Source organism: Nycticebus coucang, chromosome 12 (genome assembly GCF_027406575.1).
Source record: "Nycticebus coucang isolate mNycCou1 chromosome 12, mNycCou1.pri, whole genome shotgun sequence".
Taxonomy (NCBI): domain Eukaryota; kingdom Metazoa; phylum Chordata; class Mammalia; order Primates; family Lorisidae; genus Nycticebus; species Nycticebus coucang.
In genome coordinates, this window is record NC_069791.1 from 54,013,499 (window position 1) to 54,035,759 (window position 22,261).

At 48.1% G+C, this 22,261-nt stretch overlaps 1 protein-coding gene across 1 annotated transcript in view; it reads left to right on the forward strand.

The window, feature by feature from the left end:
- The window catches only part of ANO2 (anoctamin 2), a 397,918-nt gene that overhangs the window by 9,816 nt on the left and 365,841 nt on the right, over positions 1-22,261 (forward strand). The window contains exons 2-3 of the mRNA XM_053557547.1: positions 11,465-11,625; positions 12,798-13,124. Of these exons, the coding sequence (XP_053413522.1) occupies positions 11,465-11,625; positions 12,798-13,124 (488 nt within the window). The remainder of the gene's footprint in view (positions 1-11,464; positions 11,626-12,797; positions 13,125-22,261) is intronic.

Consider the following 22,261-nt stretch of genomic DNA (forward strand, 5'->3'; position numbering starts at 1 on the left):
CGCAGTTGGCTGTGGATAAGAAAAACCTATTCCACCTTCTTCAGAGAGATGGGAATAAGAAAGAGATCATTAATGTTGGTTACAATCAGAGAGAAGAGATGGGAGATGTTTATGGGTGGTTGAGGCGGGTTAGAGGGATGTTGAGGGAATCCACTGAGTATACCCAGGAGAGGAAGCAAACACCTTCAGTAAAATGTGTGTGTGTGTTTTCTTAGCATTGCATCATCATGTTCTTTAGTGTCAGAGCAAATCTGCTGCAACACAGGTTATGATTAATGAACTAACAGGCCAGTTTTGACCAATAACGCTATAGAGTGGCTACTTCCTGATGACATACAAGGAGGGGCATTTATACCTTAATCTCATCAGCCACACTCCAAACCATGGTGTAGGATGAGCTGCTGATGAGTAGGTTTCATTTGGGCAAGCCATCGAAGTGCCAATTCCTGGATTTTGTCATTGAGTGAAGCACTTCCTGAAATGAAGATGTTATGCTTTCATCATCTTTGGTCTTAACTTTTAGAATGCTGGATCTGGGGATTAATAAGGCCCTTTAAAAGGGGTTAAAGGATGTAATGAATGTCCTTAGGGATGTTAAAAAGTTGTCAGGAAGGAACTTAAACAGTTGTCCTGTGCACCTGCATTTTGCACATATAGTATAGCTAAGTGGTTGGCAGTGTGGACTATTGATGTGCTGGTAGTCTTGAACAACTAACCTGACCTCTCTCTATACCTCAGTTTTCTCATCAGTAGAATGATGACAATGATAGTACCTACCTCACAGGACTGTCATGAAGATTAAATGAATCGATACATGTAAAGTACTGTGAATAGTGCTTAGCACCTGTAAATTGTTAGCTATTAACAATAACAGTTATTATTAGGGCAGGTCTGTGTTCAGTTAAATAGAGGGGAATTTATCCTATTTCCAAATTTCCTTCGAAGGATTCCCTGATTCCCTACATTATTACCTCTAAAAGCTTGGAGAGTCCCTATTGTATCCAGAGTCCTGTGCTAGGAATACAAAGATATGAAAGGAAAAATTTCTGAACTTCTAGAGGACTTCCCTTAGTGGTTAGGAAAGGTGTGGTATAGGTGCAGCACTTTAGCTGGGTGGAATTTAGACAAGTGGAGAGAGCATTCCAAGCAGGAGTAACTGCCTGACCAAAGGCACAGAATGAGCATCAGTTTGGGGATGGGTTTGACTAAAGAGGAATCTTCTTATCTGATGGAGGGATTAGGCAGCAGAGATAGGTAACAGACATGTGAAGTCTTTGAATGCCACATTATTTTATTTTATTATTATTTTCTGAGGCGGATTCTATGTCACCCACAGTAGAGTGCTGTGGCATCACAGCTCACAGCCACCTCAAACTCTTGGGCCAAAGTTATTCTCTTGCTTCAGTCTCCCAAGTAGATGGAACTGCAGGCGCCTGCCATAATACCCAGCTATTTTTTGTTGCCATTGTAATTGTTGTTTAGCAGGCTTGAACCCACCAGCCTTGGCGTATGTCTCCCTACTCAGAGAGCTACAGGTGCTGAGCCAATGCCACATTCTCAAGACAATGAAGGTTTTTGAGTAGCAGTGTGAACAGTGGAATAAAAGTTTCATGAATTTTATGAAGGCCCGTTTGTAGCAGCAAAACCCATTTATTCATCCATCCACCCATCCATTTACTCCATTCATCCATCCATCTATTCATCCATCAAACCACCCATGCATCCATTCTTCCTTTCAGCCACCCATCCATCCATCCATCCATCCATCCATCCATCCATCTATTTACTCATCATATCTAGTCATCTATCCAACCACCCATGCCTCCACCCATCCCTCCATCCACCTATCCATTCATCATCCTCCCCAGTACCCCATTTATCCTAACTATAGCCAGGGCTATCTTTACAATGTTATTCTAATCATGTTGCTCTCCTGCTTAAAATATTTTAATGTTATTTTGAATTGTAAATCTGAATGTTAACAGAGTGGTGTTTAAAGTGATTTTAGGGTTTGAGAGAGATGTATAGGGGCAGAAAGGGTAAACAGTTTTAAAGACCAAAGACAAGAAAAAGTAGGTCACCTTCTTGAAGCTTCAGGCAGTTCATTCATTCTAGAGTGTTTGTGTGAGAAAGAGTGTGTGTGTGAGAGAGAGAGCGTGTGTGTGTGAGAGAGAGAAACGTGACTAGCAGGAGATGATATTGGGAAGCTTGACAAGAAAGATGGTGAAGGGTCTTGTGGGTCATGTTAAAAAGTGTGTACTAGCATAACTCTCATGTACCCATAATAATTTAAAAAAGTGTGTGCTATATAAAAATGATAAGAAACCTAGAAGAAAATGTGGGAAAAACTACTGATATCAGCCTGGGGAAAGATTTTTTTTTTTTTAAATCATAAGTGTATACATTCATGCATTTATGGGATACAATGCGCTGATTTGATACACAGTGTGGAATGCTTACATCAGACTGGTTAACATAACCATCCCCTCACTTATTTGTTGTGGTAAGACATTAATACTCTACTCTTAATAGTTTTGAAATGTACCATTGCATTGTGCACATTAGGTGAGGTCCCACCAAATATACTCCCTCCTCTCAGCTTCCCCCCCCCCTCCACTCTCCTTCCTCTTCCCTGCTTCCTTATGGACTATGGTTGTGTTTTGTCTTTCGTTTGAGTGTGTAGGTGATTTTATATTGGTTTCATAATAGTATTGAGTACATTGGATACTTTTTCTTCCATTCTTGATATACATTACTAAGACGAATATGGTCCAGCTCCATCCAGGTAAACATAAAAGATGTAAAGTCTCCATCTTTTTATGGCGGCTTAGTATTCCATATACAATGTGGTATTCCATATACAAATTATACCATAATTTGTTAATCCATTCATGGGTCGATGGGCACTTGGACTACTTCCATGACTTGGCAATTATGAATTGGGCTGCGGTAAACATTCTGGTGCAAATGTCTTTGTTGTAAAATGATTTTTGATTATCTGGATATATATCTAGTAGAGGAATTGCAGGATTGAACAGTATACTTTTAAAAGTAGGCCTACTTTTAGTTCCTTGAGTATTCTCCAAACTGCTTTCCAAAAAGACCCCATTGGCAATCACAGCAACACCGAAAATAAATAAATAGGACACGATCAAGCTAAAAAGCTTCTGTACAGCTAAAGACAAAACAATTATAGCAAACAGACAATATTCAGAATGGGAGAAGATATTTGCATGTTACAAATCTAACAAATGGCTAATAGCCAGAATCTATAGAGAACTCGAACTAATCAACAAGAAAAGAACAAACAATACCACTTATCACCGAGCAAGAGACATGAACAGAACCTTCTCCCAGGAAGATAAACACATGAAAAAATTCACATCATCCCTAATCATCAGAGAAATGCAAATCAAAATCACCTTGAGATATTATATAACCTTAGTGAGAATAACCCACATCACAAAGTCCCAAAACCACAGGTGCTGGTGTGGGCGTGAAGAGAATGAATGGGACACTTACACGTTGTTGGTGGGATTGCAAACTAATACACCATTTTTGGAAAGAAGTATGGAGAATCTTCAAAGAACTAAAAGTAGACTTTTCCATTTGATTCTACAATCCCATTACTAGGTATCTACCCAGAAGAAAAAATATCATTTCGCCATAAGGACATTCACACTAAAATGCTTACTGCAGTTCAATTCACAATTACCAAGAAGTGGAAATAACTCAAGTGCCCATCAACTCATGAATGGATAAATGAATTATGTATAAGTACACCATGCAATACTATTCAGCCATAAGCAAAGATGGAGACTTTATATATTTTGTATTTATCTGGGTAGATTTGGAGAACATCCTCCTAAGTAAAGTATCACAAGAATGGGAAAGCAAAGATCCAATGTACTCAATACTAATATGAAACTGGTAGAGGAACAACTACAAGCCCACACAAGAGAAAAATACAATTAAATTCACGTAGGGGAAGAGGAGAGAAGAAGGAAGGAGAGACCGCACAACCTCCAGGGCACAACCACAACGTGGACTTTGTTTGACAAAGGCAAACAGTGTGACCTAATTGTTTGTACCCTTATATTAATCTAAAAAAAAAAAAAAGATGTGTGGTATAAACCAGAAGGAGTTGTGCCCCTCAAATTCCCCCACAGCTGGCCCCTATGTGGACCAGCTCCTTTTCCTGCGGGGGGAAAAGAAGCACAGGACGTTGGTGGTCTTTGCTCCCAAGCCTGAGACTGATTGTAAAGGACCGTGAAGATGGTTGCCTTTTTCCCTGGGTCACCTTTCCTTCCCAGCCCATTCCCAGATGACTCTTCATTTCACCGCGTGAGTGCTAGGTGCTCTGGGAGTCATGTGATCCGGGAGCCTTTCCCGACAGCTCTAGAGGAGCTATGGACTTCCGCATCTGCAGGTCCATCCTTCAGCTGGAGCCCTTCTTGCTTTCTGGAAGTTAGTGCTGTACTGGTCTACCTTCCTTTCTTACTCATCTGTTTTCCTTACCTATTGATCAACCTTTTTTCTTTACCCATCTTCCTTCCTTCTCAGTCTATTTTCCTTCCTAACAATTCTTCCTTCTCTTCCTTCCTTCCTCCCTCCCTCCCTTCGCCTTCCTTCTTTGTGAGCCCTTAGGGCTTGGTGGGAAGGACTATGTTCTATTTAGTCTTATATTTCCAATGTTTTGTGCAATGCCTGGTTGGGTAAATGTCTGGAACGAATAAACAGAGATGTGAAATATTGTATATATATATTACCCCCCTACCCCACACAATCCTCCAAGATTGGCTAGTTGTGCTTGGAGCTTGGCATGATGGGAAGGTGGGACAGGTGGGAAGAAGAGGCAGGCATGGATGAGCGCTGGGAGCTGGAGCTGGCACACAGGTAAGCAGGGACCAGGGCACGGATGCCATGTTAGACAATGTAATCTTCCTGAGAAGAGTAGAAGGCCACCAAATAGGAGTAACTTGGTCAGGGTGCTCCAAAATGGTAATACTAGCTGCAGTAGGAGCCGGGGATGGGTAGGAGGCAAGATTAGCAGCAGGGAGAGCAGTTAACTGCCATCCAGGTACAAGGTAAGGATGCAGCCTGTGGTACTGTCACCATCTAGAAGGTGTTTGTGTATTAGGGGAGAAAGGGCTAATTCTGAGCCCTGACTTTCATACCAGCAGAACAGAGGAGGTAGATTTATAAATGCCTCCTCTCATGGAGAGAGAACTGGAGGGTGGTCCTTCTGTTTCTCTGTCTGCAAACAGAGTCTGAGGAGGGTACAACCAGCAGGACCTATGGGCAAGGAGTGGGTGATCAGTAAGGCCATTGGACCCACATTTTAAGCCTGGAGCCTTAAACTTCGGCTGTGCTGGGCCTAGTTCATGTAGGAAGGCAAGGCGAGACCTCAGCGTAAATGCTGATCTTCATGAAATGAAACTATTCATCCTAGGACACTTGAAGAGGGTACAAGGTGAGGGCCCTCAAATCTGAAGGTGGCCAGGTCTCCTCGAGGCTCAGGATGAGGCCTGCTGGCCATAGGACCTCAGCTGCCTGGAGTCTTACCTTTCCCTGGGAGACAGTGAGTGTTCTTTCGCCCACAGGGCAGCCCCAGGCCTGTCTGGCTGTGCCGGAGGCAGTGGCCCTGAGAGGCAGGTGTCTGAGGCTGCCCTTCACTTTGCTTCAGGGTGCGTCACTTTTCACCCACCTGTGGGTGATAATGAGACACTAATGATGCCAGGAGGGAAACTTCGAGGGAAAGCCCTGCTGCCTGGAAGTCCAGCTCCCTCGGGAAATCGCCGCCTCCTACTGTTCTCACCTGCAGGCTCTGGAAACCTCCCAGGGCCCCGCTGACTCACGGTGCCCTCCGAGCCTGGTGAACTGCCTCCTGCTCTTTCTCTGAGGGCACCCAGCCCTGCTCTCAGCCGTGTCTCCTGGTCTTCTTGGCTTCGGAGTTTCCACCATCAGCTACCCCTGAGCTCTCACTCTCATAGTTCTCCACTTCCCACTGTTGCCCCGCACGGCCACCTCCCCACACTCCCCGCCCGTCAGAAGGGCCTTTCTAGCTCAGGTCCTACTTGGTGACCTGGAATATTCCTGCCAGACTGCCTGAGTGGTAGGGCATGATTTGGGGGGCCCAGACGGAGCTTCTGCCTCTCGGCATCCCTCCCACTCCTGTCCCCCCTCCCCTGGTGCCCCAGAGCTCAGTTTGAGAGATGACTGCTCCAGGCTGTGGCCCACGCCCTGTCAGCATGCAGGGGGCGTGTCACCTGCACAGTCCTTTAATGTCTTCAGAACGTGTTTCATCTGTGTTATCTCAAGTGGCAGCCTAGGCTGTTTGTACTTTGGGACTGCACATGGGGGTGGGTGGGGTGTCGCACAGGGGTGGTCGATGAGGTAAGTGAGCCAGCAGTTGATGCAGACATGGATGTTGCAAGGTCCCCTCAGGACCTTGGGGGAAGACTCTAAAAACAAGCTCTGCCTATTTTTGTGTTGAGCCTTGGGCCTCTCCCTCCTGCAGTCTCCGTTCTTTTCTCTCAGTGTCTCGGGGCCTCCTCCTTCACGTACCTCTGTAGTACCACTTGAGGTAGCTGTGGCCCTATGACATGGTGAAGGCTGGTTCCAACCAGAAGGGAAGAGGTCTTGCCTGAGGCCACTGATCTGTAATAGCCATGACTGGACCTAATGGATAAAAATGTGTGTGGCCATTTCAGATAAGAAAAGAAATGAATTCACTTGTACCAATGGCAGGGTGGAGGTGTAGACAGCCGTGTGCTTCTCCTACCTGGTCTGGGGAAGCTGCCAGGAGAAAGTGAGTGGTAAGCAGGCAGGTGGGTGGGCAAGAAAGGGCATTCTGGGGACTTGGAGCAGAGCTGCTGGAAAGCACCAAAGAAGTCAGGGTTGGAAGAGACAGAGGAAGGGGCAGGCTCAGAAGCCCTGAAGTGGGTTTCAATAATTATCCCTTGCATTTTCCACAGCTCATGTGGAAAATTCCAAGAATTTTTAATCTTTTATCTCACTTTGTCATCACCCTCATACTCTCTAATGAAAAGACATGATAAATGACACTCTTCCCACCAGTCATAGAAGTAAAACTGAGCTCTTTCCCCAAATTGTAGCAAACTGTAGGGTGTCCAGTCTGGGGTGGGTATGGTGTGAGCAGGGAGAACGATGGGCTTACATTGGTCCCACTGCCTTCCACCCCGCCACCAAGTGGCTGCAAAACCCACCCCTGTGCTACCAACCTGCAGTCCCAAAGCACAGTGTGAGATTTACTGATTTTATCATCTTTGGCTTGAGTAGACTGTAAACCGTGGCCTTGAGGCACTCCAAATAGCAGGCTACTCCTTCTGTCCTCCTTCTGTCCCCCCCCAAAGCACAGGTTTCCCTTATCAAGTGCCCATGGCTCCATGATATGTCAAGGTCTCCAGACATGGAGCAAATAGGACTCTTTAGAAATACTTTAGCTTCAAAGACGTGGGGAATAGGAAGGAGGGCGGGCAGGAACAGAAATGGAGACCATATGTGCCATCTCACCTTTTAGTTCATGGTCAAGACTTCATGCAGAATTTGAAAAGATGTCTCTGAGGGAGGCAGAAGAATGGATTAGGGGACATATTTGGATGTGGGGAGATGCTGCCCCAATGGTAGTGATGGTGGCCCTTGTATCCTAAATAACCATCACATACAGGGGGCTGCTGGACAGGCCCTGGTGAGGCTGGATGAGCCTACATTCTGACATCCAGACTCATTTTTTCATGTACAAGGCCTTCTGTTACGGATAAAGTTAAGACACTGGACACTCCAAGAACCATGGTCCCAGGGCAGCCTCCCAGGAGGCTGGGGATAGGGCCTTGTGGCAGCAACTCACGAACCTCCTGTGTTCTGGGAGAATACCGGTGTTCTGCCAAGATAACTTAGATCGGATGCAGGGCACCCAGCCTATGTGGCCTTTGTGGAGAAACAATACACCCTTTTTAATGATAACTCCATTATTGATATTTGCAGCCCCTCCATCCTCCATTCCAACTCCAGACCTGGAGGACTGGTTAACTATAAATTTAGTCTAGAGTACAAATGCTTTGAAGCTACAACCAGGCTAAGACAGTGGGATATTGTGTAACCTTGTAACCTGTGAGGAGGATTCTATTTAATGCATACCACGATGATTAATAACATTGCTGATACTTATTTTTACTCTGAAAATCTAAAAGTAACAAAGGGAAACAGGAGAGTGGAGCGGTTCTTTGAAAAGATATCTTCACTGCTCTCTGAAATTGCTGGCTTTTCTGTAAATAAAACTATTGATCTCTCTTCTGGTTCTCCATTGATTGGCTTAGTGACAAGCAGATAGACTCCTTGGTCTGACAACATATCTTGGCGACCACGAGAGGACCATTGGCTGGGCGCCTGGTGGGTACAGACTCGCCCAGGGCCCTGCTGATGCGCCTGGATGGGTGTGACCGGGACCTGCCTCCCTGCAGTGGTGCTGGAATACTTTTTTTATTTTGCCAGAACGGCTGGTGTGGCGTCCTCCTGCTCTCACTGTTGCCTTCTCACTTTTATTCAGCTATGTGTAGGGGTTAGAGTTGCCATCTGGTTGTGCACACGGGTTAGAGTCCTCATCTGGTTGCCTAAGCATGTGTGTTTTCTGTGGAGCTCAACCATGGGGGCTCTGTGATCAGTTCTGGAGGATAACCCTTTGGGCCATAGCCTATCTGATTTGCCATCCATGGGAACCCACCTACAACTAAGAGAAAGGTGACATTAATTGTAACAGGCCCTGGTCTTTGTACAGTCTTAATGATAAAAAGATGGCTATTAAATAGATGCTTAAGTTACCAGATTTTACAGCTAGAGCTCTCTTGTCAAAGATCAGGGAAATGGGACGAGATCCCCTGTGTTCAAACTTTTATTTCTGTTTGTGTATACACCTTGTATCTGTCTGTCTGTGTGTGCAATATTTGTCTCTGTTCGTGTGTATATACAGCTGGAGAAAAGCCCGTTGAGATGAGTTCTGTCTGATTGGGCCACTTTCATGTATCACTCTCTGACTCAAAGAAAGTTAACATTCTATTGTAACACTGCTTAGCCTGTGTATGTTTTGGGCTCTGTGGAGAGGTGACCCTTGGACAGGCTGTCCAGGCTGCTTCTAGGTCTCTTCCTTGTGGACTGAGTGTGGGGTGAAGCATTTGGAGGTGCAAGGAGAACTGAGGCAGAATCTTCTTGTGGAAAAAATATTCTAAGTTTGGTTTTGGGCATGTTGACTTTGAGGCAGCTCTGAAACATCCAAGCAGGAAGGGGAATTCGTGGACCCAGTGCCTGCAGGAGAGCAGAGGCCAGAGGAAAACTTGGGCCAGGGGATGGCGAAAGCTCAGGAGGGGATGAGGATGCCCAAGAAGAGAGTCAGGGTAGGAGGAAGGTGCAGCCCCAAGCCTTGATCCAGAGATGGGAGAGCCACGACCCCTGACCTTGTGGCACCACAGTCAGGAACACCTGGGGATCTGTCATTCAAGGCAGCATGTGCTAAGAGCCAAGGAAATGGAGAATGGAGGAAAGGTAGTTTCCTGATGTGCTCCGTGGCAGCCCTTACTTCTCATTGACCTCAATTCACCTCTGCTAAGCTTCTTAGGGAGTCCCTCAGAGTACGTTCTCCTGCTTCATCCTTCCTGACGGCCAGGAGCCACTCACATCCCCCGCCCTCCCCCTGCAGCCTCCATGTCACATCTGAAGCTGCTCCCTTATGTCCTTCCACATGGGTGTCACTATTACCATTAGTGCCTCTCTGTAGTTGGCATGGGTGAACTGTGTGCTGTGCCCTAATCACAGGGGACAGAGGGACAACAGAAGGGTTCCCAGGGAGCTGGATCCATGTGTCAGGAAGCAAGCAGAGGGAGTGACTGTGATGGCCAGTGGGACCCTGAAAGCCAGCCTGAAGTCTTGGGTGACTCGTTCAGGGTATGGTGGCTCCTAGACAGTGTTGGGCTTTGGGTTGCCCCCGAATCTGAGCTTCCCTGAGCCACAAATCTGAACATGGGTGCAAGGAGGGGTGGCCATTGTGTGAGCTTCACCTTTATCACCTGCCCCAGTGATGCATTTGGGTGCTCCTGGGTTTCTTAGACATGCATCTGGAGGTGTGGGGGCCTTCTCTGGGGCCAAGGAGGCTCTTGCTCCAAGTTCTGTCCTGGGCCAGTGGGGCAGGTGTGCTGAAAGGCAGAAGGCAAGATGGGGGAGGCAAGCCTGCACCCTGCGGGAGGCAGCCCCTCCCTTAGAGTCCAGGGACAGCAAGCTGCCCACTCCTGCCCATCTGTCTTCACCCTGGGAGAGGCTCCCTTGCCTCCTGGCCTTTTAGAAGCTGCCCACCTGCCAGGACCCAGCTCTGGCTCAGTTCCTTTAGAAGACTAATTTGACTTCTTAGCCTTTCTGGTCCCCACAAAGTAAACTAGAGCCCACAGTATAGAAATAAATTATGAACGCTCCTCTTCTCTGGTCACAGTTGTGTTTCCTGTGTGCTATCCTTCTCTTCATAAAGCGCTGTGTCTCTCAAGTGCAGGGACCAAATGTTCCAGGTCCCCTGACACTGTCCATCTGAGAGCTGGGCACGGAAGGGGCTATTCCACACCTTGGTAACGGGCCAGAGCTGTGTTTCAAGAGACCTGGAAGAGTCGCCTTGTGTTCATTCATTCATTCATTCATTCCATTCAGCAGGTTCTTGGGGCTGAGTTGGAGGTATAAGGTGTTATGAGGTGTTATTTTTGCTCTCATGGGGGTTAAATGAAAACAATGAAAACAAAAAGAACAATAATATCTCTATATTTTATTGCATGCCTGTAGGCCAATCACTGCTCTGTGTGCTTTGCCAGTGCCTATCTCTTGTTCTCATTCTCTCTACAGTTCTGCAGGTTTCAGACTCTCCTCTTTTTACAGCTGGTGAAATAGGTTCAAAGGGGTCACAGAGCTGGAAAGTGGCAGGGCTCAGGTGCACTGGCTGTGCTGCTTTGCTAGAAAGAGGGAACAGATGGATTCTGACCAGCCCTGAAATGGTGGCAAGTAATGGCCCCTGTCTGGGGTGCAGTGCAGTGGCCTCCCCTGCTGTGCAAAGTGTAGGGAGTGCTTAGACCCTCAGGCCCCTCCCGCTCTAACATTCAGCAATCCTGACGCCTACTAGGTACCTTTCCCTCTGGGGGATGCCAGAAGTTTTCTGAAATATCCCCGTACTCCTGTCTTGGGTCTGGTCGTTAGAAGGGCTGCCGGAGCAACACACACACACACACTTCCTTTTCCATGCTCCTCTTTCCAGTGGCCCATCTAATGGTGGCTAAATAAGGCAGTACAGACTGACCAGGGAGGCAGCTGCGAAGAGACAGGGGCCCTTTTTTTAGGCCCACAAAGTTTTCCTCTTTAGTGGCTCCGTTTCTCTGTATCTCTGGTTTCTCATCATTGGAAATTTTTTTCCCTTTCACAGATATTCCCCAGCTCCCTGGCTCCCCACGCCGGCTGAGCCCTCGAACAGTGGCCAGAGGGGGCCAGCTCCCCAAACGTGGACAACAGCATCTCAAGGTGCCAGGCCCCCGGGTGCCAGCTCCACGGGGCAGTTCCAGTGGAGAGCGCGCCCACAGCAGCTCTGTGAGTACGGGGAAGGGGGACAGGCCAGCCCTGGCAGAGGCCTTAGGGAGACTGGGGGAGCCTGCAGTTGGCAGCATGCGTGTGAGAGGCCCTGGGGTTTTGCTAAGGCCTTTGTCTCTTCCCTCCCTCCAAGTCAGTACGATTTCTCAGCCACACTGGTTCTTTTGGTCAGAAAAGGGTCAGGAAGGGAGAAGGTGAGAGAGGCCAGGTGACCCCACCTGTTGGTCTGCAGACTCCCTGGTTGCCCTCTCACAGCCCTGAGAAGGCTCCTCCTCTGCTATGGTGGCTCTGAGTCTCTCCCCTGTGCCTGATGCTTCATCTGGTTGCCCAGGTGACCTCTCAGGTGGCCACAGAGGCAGCTGGGTTTCAAACCAGTAATAAACAGGGAAACACCCAGAGGGAGGGAGGCAGGTCCCTCTTCTGCTCACCTTGGTCTCTCTCCTCTTCATTCCACATCCCCACCGCTGGAGTGCAAGAGAGCAGGAGGCAGTTTCCCGGCTGCTGTCTCTGACAGGGTCCTCACAGAGGCCAGAAAGGAGGAGGAGGAGGAGGACAATGTGGGCTGCGAACAGTGTCTAGTGCGTTCTCGTGGGTGGGAAGGCGGGGGTAGTCCGGGCAACTAGAAATTGGCCTTTGTTCCAATGGATCCAGAGAATCTGCCCGTGAGTATTCTCTGTGTGTAAATATGTAGAGGGTTTGTGGGCAGCTGTGCAGGTCTGCAGGGAGGTGAGTGTGTGTGTGTTATTGTGTATGTGGAGGGTTGTGTGTGCATTAGCGTGCATTTGGGTGGTTGCACACACGGGGGAGGGCTGTGTATGCATGTACAATGCTGGTGTGCATGCAGCAGTGGGCATGCAGTTCTGTGGGTGCAGGCAGGCGGTGTGCTTGTGTGGGGTTTGCCTCTGCAGGCACAGTCTTTGCATGTGAGTGCACGTGTGTGTGTGTGTGTGTGTGCCGGAGCATGTGGGAGGGTACTGATGCCCAGACTGCAGACACGTGGGTGGAGGGCTATGTAGGCTGGTGTGAGAGGTGAACCTGGTGACTCTGTCACTCCATGGGGGCAGCTGGGTCTCCGGCCTGAAGGACTTGCTTCCTAGTCCACCTCCCTGGGCCCAGAGCACAGGCCGGCCTCCTTTGTCTCTCATCGTTCCTGTCCTATTCTCTCTGGCTAGGTCATCAACAACTACCTGGATGCCAATGAGCTTGTGTCCTCAGAGGCCCGTCTGAGCCGCATGCACTTCCGCGACAACCAGAGGAAGGTTGATTATGTGCTGGCCTACCACTACCGGAAACGTGGGATGCACCTGGGCCATGGCTCCCTGGGCCACTCGCTGGCTATTGTCTCCAATGGGGAGACGGGCAAGGAGCCCCACGCTGGGGGCCCTGGTGACGTTGAGCTAGGGCCCCTGGATGCCCTGGAGGAGGAGAGGAAGGAGCAGCGGGAAGAGTTTGAGCACAACCTGATGGAGGCTGGACTGGAGTTGGAGAAAGACCTGGAAGTGAGTTGGGCAGTTGGCTGGGGTCTTGGGATGGATTGGCACCTCAGAGCTGGGTTCCTGCTGTTTGGTGCCACTCTGCACGGAGCCTAGGTTTTGTTCTGGCAGGTGGTGTTTTTTTTTCCAGTTGGTGAAACCAAATCTTCTTGCCCAAGGACTTAAGAAGAGTCTAGATTTTGCTGGCACCCCTGGAGGGGGATTCCAGCAGTAGAGGGGGTGGTGGTGATGTGCCAGTCTGCTCTGTGGGAATTGGAAGTGGGCCTGGTTAGAGTTGTGGCACGACATTTCCTCCTGACTCTCTCAGGTCTTATCTGGTGGTCTTCACCATAATGGTCTCCTTGGGATGAAGACCTGGTTCACCTTTTGAATTTTGGATCAAAATTTCTCTATAGGGATCTCATTCACCAAGAAATGTGCTTGTCTGGAGCCTTTGAGGGAGCTGACTTGAGAAATATTTACGAAATGAATTGAGACATACATTGGATGTGTTTTTATTAATTTGTAAGCTTTTATATTACTACCTCAGCAAGGGAATCTGTAGAAATTCATTTATCCCCATATCCATCCATCCATCCATGTATTCATCTATCCATTTGTCCACCTATTCACCATCCATCCATCCATCCATCCATCCATCCATGTATTCATCTATCCATTTGTCCACCTATTCACCATCCATCCATCTATCCATCCATTTCCCCATATCACAGTGATTCTTTAAAAATCACCTTTCCTGCCATCCCCTCCACACACATCCCCTAACCCTCCCACCCTCTGTGCCCTACACACGTAGGCCACTGGCTTTATTTCAGGTGTGGGTGGTCACTCTCACCACAGGTTTTTGCGCTGGTTGTCCCCTTTGCCTCGGCCACTTATCCCCAGACCCATGGATGCCCCTTTTCTCACTTTAGGTCTCTGCTCAAATGTCGTCTTCTTCTAGATATCTTCTCTGATCATTCCCCCACCCATGGCACTCTCTGTCCCTCAATCCTGTTTTTTTTTTCTTCACCACACCTAGCACTGCTATCTGAAATACTGTGACAGATGTATTTGCTTTTTTATCTGTGCCCCCACTAACTCCCTGAAGGCAGGGATCTTACTTGGTTTTAAATGTTGGGTGAGTAAATGAGTGATCTCTCTGAGTCTCAGGTCCCTTATCTGCAGAATAATAGATGCCTTGCTGGATTGTATTTTTACATGTTCCTTCATTAGATGGGGCAGTGAAAACTTTAGCACAATGTCTGGTATACAGTAGGCACTTAAAGTAAATGTTCATTATGGTTAAAAGGTGTCGTACTAAGGATTGAAATGCTATTCTCATCAGAAGTTGATTTATAAGACTCAAGTTAAAGGGGATTGGTGGGATTACACCAGCAGTGCATCTTACAAGGGTATATATGAAACTTGGTAAACGATCTGTGAAGCTAGTGAATGATGCCCCATGATTATATCAATGTACACAGCTGTGATTTAATAATAAAAAAAAGACTCAAGTTAATACTTGAAGCTGGAAGGGTGCCCCAGACAGAGGCCATTTATCCCTTCTTCTGTCCCCAGGCAGAATGGCCTGCGGCGTGGCTCATACCTTGTGGTGCTAACCTCTGCCACTTAGCCAGACCTTTAAGGTAGGGTAGTAAGAGTGTCATCTTTCAGGGCTATGTTGGCCTCACTTGCTACAGGAGTATTGATTTGCAGTTTTTGAAACCCAAAGCTCACTTGGTGGCTCCAACTGGGGTCTGCTGAGGTCTTTCCGAGGCAATGGTGCATTCTCGGGGCCACAGAGAGGGCTTGTGTTGGGTTCCACTGTGGGAGCTACAGTCTATACTCCTGTCTGTCACTGAGTCTCAGGGAACGGAGGCCAGGGCTTTGCTCAGCTCAGTATATCCCTGCTCAGGGGGGTGGACTCTGAAGGCCAACTATATATGTTCATATTCCAAGACTGACTTATTGCAGCCTCACAACCTTGGGTTGGTTTCTTGATCCTTTTGAGCCAAAGTTTCCTTACCTGTAAAAAGGGAGTAATGATACATTCTTAACTGGGCTGTTATGAAGATGAAACAAGACAACTCAGTATGGTACCTAGAACAGTGACAGTGAGTGTTATTGTTACAATTATTATTATTTAGAGGTGCCAAGTTTAGCAAACTCAAATGCAGCTTGCCTAGTTAAACTAGGGTTTCAGATTAACAATGACTATTTTGTGGTGTAAGTATGTCTCATGCAGTATTTACACTACAAAATGGCTCACTATTGAGCTGAAATGAAAATGTTGACTCTCCTGGTCATGCTCACCGCTCCTATTAGCATCACTGCCCAACTTTGCTGCCCTCTAAGCATGCTTTATTTTGTTGTATTCCTGCATATGCCCAGTTTTGGCTGGGAATTAGGAAAACACAGAGATAGCTTTTGGGTCTGATCAGTGTTAAATCTGGGCATGGTGTGTGTTCTAAATTGTCTCTGTTATGTGTTCAACCAAATCTCTCCCTTCCCAGACCCCACCCCTGGTGCCAAGGCTCATTTAACTCTTCCTCCTTCATGAGGCCTCTCCAGGTCGCCCCAGCCTGCCTGTCCTCAGAGCCTCCACCACTCATGCAGGCGTCATATTGCTTGTTTAAATATCCCCCTACCCAATGTACTCAGCCCTACTATGAAACTAATTTGGGGCTCTCACATGAAAGCTATAACCCAGTTACAACCTAACAATAGGGGGAAGGGGGAAAGGGAGGGGAGGGAGGGGGGTGGTGGGTAGAGGGAGGGGGATCGGTGGGATCATACCTGTGGTGCATCTTACAGGGGTATTTGCAAAACTTGGTAAATGTAGAATGTAAATGTTTTGGCACAGTAACTGAGATAATGCCAGGAAGGCTATGTTAACCATTGTGATGAAAATGTGTCAAATGGTCTATGAAGCGAATGTATGATGCCCCATGATCATATCAATGTATACAGTTATGATTTAATAAAAAAAAAAGAAAAAAAATAAATATCCTCCTGCCTCTGTGCTGCCTGCTTCTTCATAGGCAGTCAATTCAAGGCGTCACAGCTCTGGGAAATGTATAGCATTGTTTTGTTGTATGCAATTAAAAAAAATTTAAAAATAGACTTTATCATTTAGAACACTTTCAGATTTGCAGAAAAATTGGAAGATAGTACAGGGAATTCCCATATGCGCTGTACCCAGTGTTCTCTACTAGTAACATCTGACATTAACGTGGCATATTTGTTACAATTAATGAACCAGTATTGATACATCATCACCATCATCATTTGAGACAGGGTCTTACTCTCACCCTGGGTATAGTGCCATGGCATCCTCATAGCTCACAGCAACCTCAGTTTCTTGGGCTTAAGCAATCCTCCTGCCTCAGCCTCCCGAGTAGCTGAGGACTACAGGCTCCCACCATGATGCTTGGCTAGTTTTTCTATTTTTAGTAGAGAGGGTATCTCACTCTTGCTCCTGAGCTCAGGCAATCCACCCTCTCTGCCTTCCAGAGTACTAGGATTATAGGCATGAGCCACTGCGCCCCACTGCGCCTGCCTGATACATTATTACTAACTAAAATCCATACTTTATTCAGATTCCTTTAGTTTTTACTAGCTGCCCTTTTTCTGGGATACCATGCTACATTTAGTTGTCCTTTCTCCTTGGCCTCCTCTTGGTGGTGACAGTTTCTCAGAGCTGTATGCATTTTTAATTTACCTGAAAGGTGCCTTTATAGGTCTTTCTGTTTATGGCTTTTTTCTTTTTTTTTTTTTTTTTTGTAGAGACAGAGTCTCACTGTACCGCCCTCGGGTAGAGTGCCGTGGCGTCACAAGGCTCACAGCAACCTCTTAACTCTTGGGCTTACGCGATTCTCTTGCTTCAGCCTCCCAAGCAGCTGGGACTACAGGCGCCCGCCACAACGCCCGGCTATTTTTTGGTTGCAGTTTGGCCGGGGCTGGGTTTGAACCCGCCACCCTCGCCATATGGGGCCGGCGCCCTACTCACTGAGCCACAGGCGCCGCCCCTATGGCTTTTTTCTAACAGCAGTATTTTTTTCAGACTATTCACATGGCAGTCTGTAGCCATTATAGTGTACCTAGCCATAATACTGATAATAATGGTTACTTAGGTTGCTTCCAACTGTGTGCTACCCCGAACACGATTGAAGATGAATTGCCACCTTTTTTTTTTTTTTTTTTTTTTGTAGAGACAGAGTCTCACTGTACCGCCCTTGGTAGAGCGCCGTGGCGTCACACGGCTCACAGCAACCTCTAACTCTTGGGCTTACGTGATTCTCTTGCCTCAGCCTCCCGAGTAGCTGGGACTACAGGCGCCCGCCACAACGCCCGGCTATTTTTTTGTTGCAGTTTGGCCGGGGCTGGGTTTGAACCCGCCACCCTCGGCATATGGGGCCGACGCCCTACTCACTGAGCCACAGGCGCCGCTGAATTGCCACCTTTTGAAGGGCCAGCATTCTGTATTCTTGGTCTCTCTCTCTACTCACCCCATGTTATCTTGGTGCTAAACACTGATTGGAGATCTGTCAGCTAGAGCCTGGAAGGTTCTGAGCAACCTACTCCTATGTCAGGATGCTCAGCCTTGGCTGTGAGCAGCAGCCTGGAACTGGGGCCTCCCTTGATTGTACCTGGTAGCATTTGAAAGCAGGTGCAGCGCCCCCACTTGTTCACTGGCCCTACCCTTTGGGTTGGGTTCTCTTTTAGGCTTTAATTTTACTTTGCCTTTAAGACCAATGGAGAGGAAATGGGTTTCTATTAGAGATCCATTAAAATTTTTTCATGTAGCCTTATAGATCAAAAGGATTTTGCATCCACCAAATCCCAACTGGTTAAATATCATACAATTTATTTTTGTCCCTAGCTGATATCTGGGTGTGCTTTTGTCAGGATAATTGATGCATATCTTCTACTTGGTATTTCATTTTGAGTGCATATTTCTATGAATTGACATGGCTCAGGTTCATTAGAAATAACCCAGTATATTATCAGATGACTATGCCATAGTTTGCCTATATGTTTTCTTAGGTTTGGCCGTTTGATTAGAATTTCATTTTAAGACATCCTTGTAGAGGCTTACAGGTGACAGAGTGACCTGGGCCCTCACTACCAGTTCATAGACGTTAGGGCCACCTGCTTGGAGATGGGCATCACTTCATGACGGGAAGCTGATTGAGCAGTTGAGGAGAATGATCTAAACTTGCATTTCACAGTTAGATCTCTCCATTCCCGAAGGGGCTGTAGAGTGAGCTGAACAGGCCTCCTGACAGCTCTGGGCAGGTCCCACTGTCTACCTCCTCCTACTTTCTCCCAAACCTCCTAACCTGACCCAAAGAGCCAGCAGGACAGAGTCAGAGACTCAGATGTACCTGTGTGGCCAGGGGTGTCTGGGGGAGAAGTTGCCTCATAGTTTAATGCCTTTTCCCATCCTGAAGGCCCTGAAATTCTCACAGACAGGTGCCCAGACATCATCTTGTAGTCAGCTCGATCTTTGAAACTGGGAGTGGAGGAGAGGCACTGGCAGGGATGCCAGGTGCTCCTTGCTGGGGCTGGCTTTCCCAGGATCTGGGGACTAGGGAGCTGATGGGAGAAGCTGGATTTACTCTGCATAGCCTGGCATCTCCAGTGAGTTTTTAGCAGATTCAGGCATGGAAGGGACAGTGATCCAGCTGGGGACCCAGGGCTTCGCTCTCCTCTCTGACTTGGTGTCATGGGGGAATCCGGGAACGATCCAAATCCTTCTCTCTTCCCACAAGCCATAAGATGTCCCTTGTGGAGCTTGGACATTTGGCATGTCAACCTGAATTACTGCTGTGAGTCAGAGGAATAGGCCAGGGGATGTCTCAGGTGGGTCACATCACGCCCTCCCCACAGGGCCCATACAGCTGAGAGGACTGAGGAAATCAGAATGTCTCAGTCTGCCAAAGACAGTGGCCACTTTTTCTCAACCTCAGTTATCCTCCCTCTTTTCCCTGTTTTTCAGTGGGTGACTGAACAGCTGATAGGATGGTGTGTCCTCCAGGGCCTCAGGGAGTGGATGGGTGGCTCTCAGAAAGTCCTCTGTCTTAAGAGTTTGACTGCATTTGTGGTTTTAAGGAAGTAAGTGGACTGTATCCAGTGCCCCTGAGCACTCCTCATGGTGGTCCTGCTTCTCCCCACTCATGCAGGCTTCATGCACAGACAGCAAGCCCTGTCTTTCTAAGGAGATGGGCTCAGAGAAGCCAAGTGCTACTGAGGTACACCCCCCCCCCCGGGATGTGAACCCCATCTGATCTTCTCATCTTTTGGAACCTTTGCCATCCTAGGGAGAACCACCAAGCACTTTATAGCACCTTCTTCCCTCCCAGAATTCCCAGAGTTCTCTGCAGGGGCCACAGGGGAACTGATTTAGGGAGTACCTTATCCTCCCTTGCCAGAAGGAGGGTGTGGTGTCAGCATAGCGAGCCCACCAGGCTCTGGGCTGTTGCTGTGTCCTCAGGGGTTGCTCAGGCCCCTGGAACAGCAGGCCAGCCCCGGGAGACCATCTCTTGCTACGTGGCATCACTGTACAGCCTCACAGAGTAAATGTACAGACTTACTGCTGTCTCTCCGTCTTATCCTTACAGAACTTGTGTCACACCAGCTCCTCCTCTTGTAACTCTCAAATCATGCTTTGGTTTTGCTTTGCTGGGAAAACTAGGACTCAGACTCACTAGGAAAACCTTGCTGCCTGGTTTCCTGGAGGTCTTCCTGTCCATTGCTCTGCCTTGGGTGTCCAAAGAGGGCAGGCTGCTGGGTGCTGGCAAGGGGAGTGGTGTATTCTTACAGGATGGGGGGTCCCCAGACCCCCACTGGCTCCATTGTAAAATGAGTCTATTTATTCCTCAGGAGTGGGATGAGTGTCTGCATTCTTAGGAAGGCCTGCAGTGCATGCAGGAAAAATGCGAATGTGGTTCTAATGATGCCCCAGCCCGTGCTGTTTCTTGGTGATGGCTGCTGTGCTCTCCTGAGCATGGGTAGCAGTCACACTGCTATTGACTTACACTAATGACTGGGGAAGACTCAGTGATTTCCCTCTGGCCTTGGATATGTTCCTGTCCCCTAGCCCCACTCTGAGCAGTGTGCAGAGCCTTGGGCTTCTCACCTGCCTCTTTCTGACCCTGGGGAATCTTCAGGGAACACAACAAAGACGGCCCTGCAGCCCCTGCCGAGGAGAGCAGAGGCATGGCTTGGGGAGGTCAGCCTTCACCCTGCTGGATGCCTATTTCCTTTTTCGAAGATTTTATTATGAAAAAAGTAACATTTATTGTTCTCATCTGATGCTCATGTTAGCAGCCCACCAAGCTTGCCAGAGTGGCAGACATCCCTCTCGAGGACTAGGACACACAGCGCCTTGTCAAGCTGGGAAGTAGCAGGGCTGGGCCTTGAAACCAGGTCTCCTAGCTGGGGCTTCTCCAATTCTGGTAGCATGACTCCCACCGGGTGGCCTTTGGCCCACGCACTTACCCAGCCATGAAATGACACTGTCCATACATTGAACAGTGAACCAGTGGGGCCCAGGGGAGGCAAGACATGGGTTTACAGAGATGTGGCAGGGAGCTGGGGCTGGCTCTTTTCTAAGTCCTCTATGTCTGGTGTCTTTTGTCTACCGAGGAAGTGTTTTTGGTGGTCTCTAGGATTCCCCCAAAGGGGCTAGCAGGAGGTGTCTGGGCCTGATTTGCCCTATCCCATCGTACTGGAGGGCCTGAACCAGTGAATGTCACAGTTGTCCTTGTTCAGGGCTTCTGTGTGCCCCCTTAGCTGGCCGTGTGTTTTGCTGGTTTTCTTTGTTACCAGGTACTATGTATGATGGATGAGAAAAGGGGCTCATAGGATTCAAGTTGTGTGGGCTTGAGATAATTTCTCTGAAATCCATTGGAGAGCAGGAACTGAAGCCCAGAGACAGGATGTAACTTGCACAAGGTCACACTGTGGGTTAGTGTCTTAATCTAATTAAGACTCTATGCAAACAAATAAGGCAAGGGAGTCTCACTGCCTTCTGTTAGGACTTTCTACCTTCTAGCTAAGTTATTATCTTCTTATGAGGCCCATATCTAACTAGTATTCTTGGTATGACTATACTGGGCATTCGTGGCTGGTGCCTATTCTGATTTAAAATGTGCTATTGTTTGTATCATTTACATTAATCTCTGTATTTTGTGAAGAGAGAGCCAGGGAATTGTTGGTCTCTATTCTTTTTTTTTGTGGAGACAGAATTTCACTTTGTCACCCTTGGTAGAGTTCCGTGGTGTCATAGCTCACAGCAACCCCCAATTCTTGGGCTCAAGCGATTCTCTTGCCTCAGCCTCCTGAGTAGGGGGACTACAGGCACCCACCACAGTGCCCAGCTATTTTTTAGAGACGGGGTTTCATGCTTGCTCAGGCTGGTCTTGAACTCATGAGCTCAGGCAATCCTCTGGCCTCAGGCTCCAAGAGTGGTGGGATTACAGGCGGGAGCCACTGCGCCCGGCCCTGTTGGTCTCTATTCTGATAATCATCCCTCTTAGTGGCATTTCTAGATGCTTCGGGCTCTGAGACACACATTGAGTAGGAAGGTTCTTCTTTATTTGTCACTGGATAAATTCAAGGTCTTTGTCAGTCTGAGGCTGCTTGGGTAGTCAGGACAGCTGTAAAGATACTCTAGAGGGAAGAAGCTGCAAGGGGGACTTCCAGTCTCTGGCCCTCTCTCCCGCCTCTCATTTAGCAGACCTCTGCCGGGTACCTGCTAGGGGCCAGGTTCCTGGAGGGCTGGGAGTCATGACGCACAGGTGAATAAGACATGGCCCCTGCCTCCAAGGGGAAGCAGACCTGAGGTCTAAAAGTGCAGGGACCGAGGTGAGAGGGGATAGCTGAGAGAGTGGTGGTATGTTGGACTGGGAAGTTTAACTCTGCTTTGAAGCTCTTGGCTAAATAACCTTCCCCCTCCCTGCCCTCAGAGGCTGGGGTCTCAGCAGAAGTGTGTGGGCTGCGTTTCTTACTCTTACTGTGTCTCTGGGAAGGATTTGCCCTCAAAAAGCTGAGATGCTGGTGTGGGCTGTGCAAGTTTGAAAAGTTTAGCTAAAGTAGGTGCTGTGTGTGGTAGATGAAGGCTTTGGGCCTTCGGGGTCTGAAGATGAGCATAGCTG